The sequence below is a fragment of the Alosa sapidissima genome, chromosome 3 (assembly GCF_018492685.1).
Source record: "Alosa sapidissima isolate fAloSap1 chromosome 3, fAloSap1.pri, whole genome shotgun sequence".
Taxonomy (NCBI): Eukaryota; Metazoa; Chordata; class Actinopteri; order Clupeiformes; family Clupeidae; genus Alosa; species Alosa sapidissima.
Genome location: NC_055959.1, coordinates 7,557,488 through 7,563,427, shown reverse-complemented (window position 1 = coordinate 7,563,427; position 5,940 = coordinate 7,557,488). Strand labels below are relative to the sequence as shown.

The following is a 5,940-nucleotide window of genomic DNA, read 5'->3' as shown; positions in this document are numbered from 1 at the left end:
TGAAAATCCACTTGCAGAACAGACTCTACCAGTGTTGTTACCGATATGGACTGCAGCAGGGCTAGTTGTGGCCTGATCCTTATAGGCTTGCTCCTGATTGATCTCACTTGGGGGCAAGGAACACGACAATCCGACAAACTTTTGTCACAGAGGCTGCGACAGCTGGATGCACAGGTTTGGGCAAATTCTTATGTTCACATATAGCACTCTTGTGTAACATTTCTGCAAGCTGAATAAACCACCACACCACTCTGTTTCCAAAAAAACTGGGTCAGTGCGTGAAATGTAAATAAAAACTGAATGCTATGATTTGCATAGCATGTAAACCCTATATCTGATTGAATTGAATTGATAGTGTAAAGACAATATATTAACTGTTATAACAGAGAAATGTTATTGTTTTTTGGAAAACATTTTTATATGTTACCGACATTTTGAATTTGATGCCAGCAACACATTTCCAGAGTTAAGACGGGCATGTTGATCACTGTGTTGCATAACCTTTTATTCCCCTCAACAGTCTATACACATTGCTTTGAAACTGATATGATATGTTGTCCCATTCTTGCCCGTAACAGTAGCTGGTCTACAATCCAGGGTCTTGTAATATGTACAGAATGCAGTTTTGCACTGTCTACCTGATACCACATAACAAGAACAACCCTTCTCTTTAGCCCTGAGGATGCAAATAATTTAAATTCTAAGTGGTCTAACCACAGGACAGTTTTCCACTTCGCCCATATGCTTGGCCCAGATAAGATGGCACATATCTGTAGTGTTTAAATATGATTAGCATTTGAGGATGGAGCATCAAACTGAGCTTATGCAGCATCAAACTACTGAGCCCATTCCTGAGCCTATTGAATGATTTACAGCGTCAAGTCTGGTTTTACAGTAATGCAATGCCCTCTAAGGCCCTGAAGATCACGGCCATCCAATATTAATTTTCCACCCTGCTTTTTGTACAGAGATTTCTTTGGATACTCTGGATATTTTAATGATAATAGATCAGGGATTCCCAAACTGGTACGTGTACCACCGGTGGTACGCAAGCTTCCATTTGGGGGTACGCGAGATGAAAAGGGCAATGTTGGAAAGGTGTTAAAAATATATATTTTTGAAATCTTAAGCCTTCTCTTTGTTCTTTGTGTTTCATAATGTTGTTCTCCATCCTGTTTTTTTAGTGTGAGAGATCATAGACCAGTTGCACATTTTGATTTTGTTATTTGTTATCATGTAGGGTGGCTAATTAAACATGATGCCTGGAATGCGTTAATAGAATGTGTTACATGTTTATGTGTCGGATGGTGGGGGTACGCGAGCCGAGTCAGGATGTAAGTGGTAGTACGCAGGAAAAAGTTTGGGAACTGCTGGTATTGATGATCAAATCCCCAAATTCTTTGCAATTTCACATTGAGGAGCCTTATTCTTAAGTTGTTGCTCACATAGTTTTTCACAGAGTGATAAATACCTTTGCATCTTGACTTCTGAAAGACTCTTTGGGATGCTCTTTTTGAATCCAATCATGTTGCCAATGAACTTAACCTAACCTCTCTGCAAATAGATATGGGCTTATGTGATTTGCAGATCATCACATTATGTATTTATTTACATTTTACACAGCATCCCAACTTTTTGGAATCACGCTTAGGATAAAACAGTACAGAAAGATCTTGTAGAGAACTGTTGGCACAACCGCCCTTGTCTGCTCACTATATTCCATTGTTATGTGCTAATAAAACCCTGACTGACTCCTTTTTCCGATTACTCTAAAGTTCAGAACATTTCAGGAGAGGACACTAAACCATCTTCAAAACATTGCAGAAAATGTCAATGTTTCCCAAAGCATAGACACGCGCTTCCAGATACTGACGAGGCGATACGAAGGCCTGTCCAGAGAGCTGAAGGCCTTCAAGGCCACCACCGACGCAGACCTGAGCTTGCTGAGGGCCTGGACCAAGAAGTTGCAGAAGAAGACCAAAAGGCTGGACCTGCGGATAACCGGTCTGGAGAGGTCCCTGCGGGACAACAACAGGGCCTCCCAGAGGCAGGTGCAGGAGCAGAGGGACGCCCTGTCCAACCTCACGGACGATCTCCAGGAGCACATGACCCACATCGACTCGATCAAGGCCCACCAGGAGGAGGTTCGAGACGGGATCCGGGGCCTGCAGGGGCTGTTTAGAGAGCAGCAGGCCCAGATGACACGGCTGGAGGAACGCATGAGGGAACGAGCCGTAGTAGCACAGCCAGGCCCCCTCTCCACGAGAAGCGTAGCCGCCCCCAGAGAACCACCCATCTCCAACCAGACCCCTCAGGGCTCCACTCTGACAGCTGAGCGGAACACCAAACCCCAAGCCAAAGCCCCTAAACAGGGGAAGATGAGAAACCACAGTCCCCCGGCTCCCAGGCCCACGCAGAGGAGCAGGAAAGCCGGGGACAGGAGGAGGCTGAGGAACAGGGTGCAGGGGTCCAGGCATACAGACTTCCTGGAGGAACCTCGATTGTTGCCCACAGAGCCAGGGGAAAAGGAGGACACAGAGGGAGAGGAGCTCCCCATCCAGAACATTCTGCAGTTGCCATTAAGACACAAGATTCCTCATCACACTCCAAGGCCACGAGCCACAAGTATGTATATTCTCCAAGACAGCCATACACTTTCCCATTAAAATGGACAAAGTAGAAAGAATAATATTGAATCATATTTTAGAATAGATAAAATCACAAACATGCTTATAATTGTCATTCTATAGGTCAAATGTCATTGGTTTGCAGTTGCCATGTTTGTATTGTCTCAAAAAGGGAAACAAAACTCTCTGAAACACACTGGAAACTAAAACAATCTCTGTGTTTGTTTTTTTAACAATTATTTAAAATAATTTTTAATTACAACATCTTGGGAAAAAATTGCATCTGATCTTGAGTTTTGCAACACATCATGAGTACATTTTCAGTACTGATTCCAATTTTTAATGCAGCTCATTTTAGTCATGAGTTAACTCCTCTGTTTGATTTTATTTACAGTATGCAATGTGAATTCCATGCTACTGTTTCCCTCTGCTTCCACTGAGAACTATGCCACATTCTTCAAGGGCTTCACTACCAGTATTTACGAGCTGACCATCTGCACCTGGGTGAGAGTTGAGTCCAGGTACATGGGAACGCTCTTCTCTTATGCCACCGCGGACAATGACAACATGCTGGTCCTCTATGGTCGCAACACAAGCTCTGCGGGCAGTGTGGATTTCGTGATTGGGGATCCTGCATACCGGGAGCTACCAGTGCAGACCATCCTGGACAACCAGTGGCATCACCTGTGTGTCATCTGGTCCTCCATCGAGGGCCGTTTCTGGCATTACATCGACCGCCGCCTCATCTCCACGGGCTCCAGGTTCCAGAACGGCTATGAGATTCCGCCAGGAGGTACTCTGGTCTTGGGCCAAGAGCAGGACTCTATGGGCGGAAACTTTGACCAGGCGGAGGCCTTTGTGGGTCGGCTGGCTGGTTTTACCATGTGGCCACGGGTCCTGAGCCCAGGGGAGATCTCCTGGATTTCTACAGGGAAAGGGCTTCCTAGAGGAGTGCTTCTCAGTCTCGATGATGTCGACAAGCTGAGAGGATCCGTACAGCGAGTCACATGTGAATGTCTGGAGCACTGTCCCTGATACTAACACTAACAGAATAACTAGGCTCAACATTCAAGTCAGTTAGTTTTTAATACAATGGTCCTGCTTTCAATGTGTTCGGTTCAAGGCCTACATTAACTTTTCAAATATGTTTCATTAATTAATTAATTAGTTAATTAGTTAATTAATTAATTAATTCATTCATTCATTCATATTTCCATGTACACGGCAAAAACTGCTTTTCTAACGGAGTGTTATTATTATAACTATTATTATATTATTATTATTTTATATTAAGATCAGAAATCTAGTTGGTATTGTTTTTAGTATAAAGAGACAAGACATGGTTCGGAGTAATTTCGCCCTAGGGTCCTTTGCACCATGACCCGAGCCAAACAGAACCTGTTTTCCCTTGGACAAACCTATGGGTCGAACCCTGGTCGAGTAGCGCTGTCAGAAACTAATGAGTTTCTGCAGGCGTAATGGAACCAACTTTTATCTCGTAAATTACCCCACTAATAATGCCCTGAATGGTACGAAACTTCTACAGTATGTTCTTTAAGCGATTACATCAACGTTTTTTGATATCCAGTTTTTAATATATTTTTTCCGTGTTTACAACTTAGTGTTAACTAATAATTGTTGCAAACTGGTACTACGAACAAAATATTAGTGCATTCCTGGATCTACATCCTTATGCATGCTTCCTGCCAGGACTTTCACGGGCTTTTCCCAAATCACGGAAGTAACGTCGACGCAGTGGTTTAGTAGCAGATAATAGCATCCATCAGGCAAGTGTTATTTAAATAAACTCCTGGTGTACTTTTCCAATTTTTCAATGCCTCGTTTTATGAGTAAAGAACATACTGTAGAAGTCATTAGTTTCTGACAGGGCTACTCGACCAGGGTTCGACCAAGGGAAAACAGGTTCTGGGAGGGTGTTTGGCTCGGGGTCATGGTGCAAAGGACCCTAGGGTGAAATTATGCTGCTTTCCTAGTCTCGTAAATCATCATACACCCACCCGTACAACATGTACGAATGAGTGGCTTTAGGAACACATTTCTCTCGAGCCACGAGGGGCATTAGCAGGAGGCTAGTCATTGTTTTGTGCTACATGTAGCCTCTATCTAAACGGCTTGAAAACAAATTGTTACATTGTATTGCAGGCACAGCAAGACCGTGCAATGCATGAATTGGTGACCGGATTGAAGCAGCAATGTAATCTAGTGTGTAAGAGCATTACATCAACATTAACATGACCAACACAGTACATTATGCAAAAAAAATACATGTCATCTCATCTCAACTATGGGCGCAGCCATGTTTGTTGTAAGGTCGTACGTCCACCTCGGGGTACCCTCAAGTACTCCGAGGTAAAGTGGGCGTGCCTGCCCAAAATGCCGCAAGAAAGCTGGGTAATTTACACTTTCCAACTTGGGCGGCGGATTTACGACACAACCCGAAAGCACCATTACTCCGAACCATCGCTTTAACACACTGGCAGCCAAATTTGCTTGTTTTAAGAACAAATATGCTTAGATTTGTCTTATATTTTTAGGGCCATTTTTGCAGAGTAATCTCTGATAATGTCCTGAATTTCATGCACTCGCTTGAAACCAGCTTGCCACTCATAACAGCCTGAAAAAAATAATGAAGTGGTTATTTTATGTCATTTTGAAAAGCTTCTAAATGTTGATATTATAAAGCTCAGATATATGATATAAATTGTATAGACTTAAAACTGTATACTGTATAAAACTGTAACTTTAATTTAATAGTTTTGGTGTATTTTTTATGTTAATTGTGTAACATCAGTTTTGCATTTCAACATTAAATGTGAAGTCAATATTCTATTTTTCTATTTCCATATTTTACTGTGAACATTAAAAAATAAAAATAAAAACATATCCAATAACTGTGATTTATTGTCAGAATAAATGTATTTAAGCTGATGATGCACATGACAACAGTTTGAGCAATGTTGCAGAGCAATGTATGTAGCAACACCAATGTTGGTTTTGGCCATAGACTGTAGGCCTGGTTTAGGGCCATTGCCATTAATATTGGCCAATATTTTTACCACATTATTTACCACAACTTTTAGATAATGAAATTAAAGCACATGGTACAGGTTATGTGATTGCTCAGCAACATTGTTCAAAAATGTGCCCCATATATCATCAACATTTGGCTATAAACTGATGAACTTCAGCCTGTTAAAGTAAACAACTGGCCAGGCCCCTTCCAAAAAAGACTACGTTACCCAAAATCCCTTTCGTGTACTTTTTGGTCGCTTTTCCTACCCGTACAGTTCGT

General features: G+C 42.2%; 1 protein-coding gene across 1 annotated transcript; it reads left to right on the top strand.

The window, feature by feature from the left end:
* On the top strand, positions 1-3,862 carry LOC121705573 (pentraxin-4). The gene is made up of 3 exons (XM_042086615.1): positions 1-174; positions 1,776-2,625; positions 3,022-3,862. The coding sequence occupies exons 1-3, from the start codon at positions 46-48 to the stop codon at positions 3,660-3,662; spliced, it is 1,620 nt and encodes a 539-aa protein (XP_041942549.1). The 5' UTR covers positions 1-45; the 3' UTR covers positions 3,663-3,862.
* Positions 3,863-5,940: the final 2,078 nt, after the last annotated feature.

Bases quoted from the DNA above. Each gene is read 5' to 3' on its own strand.
- LOC121705573 (XM_042086615.1), top strand. From the start codon at position 46: ATGGACTGCAGCAGGGCTAGTTGTGGCCTGATCCTTATAGGCTTGCTC. The intron at 175-1,775 runs GTTTGGGCAAAT...ATTACTCTAAAG, and splicing joins TGCGACAGCTGGATGCACAG to TTCAGAACATTTCAGGAGAG. The intron at 2,626-3,021 runs GTATGTATATTC...TTTTATTTACAG, and splicing joins TCCAAGGCCACGAGCCACAA to TATGCAATGTGAATTCCATG.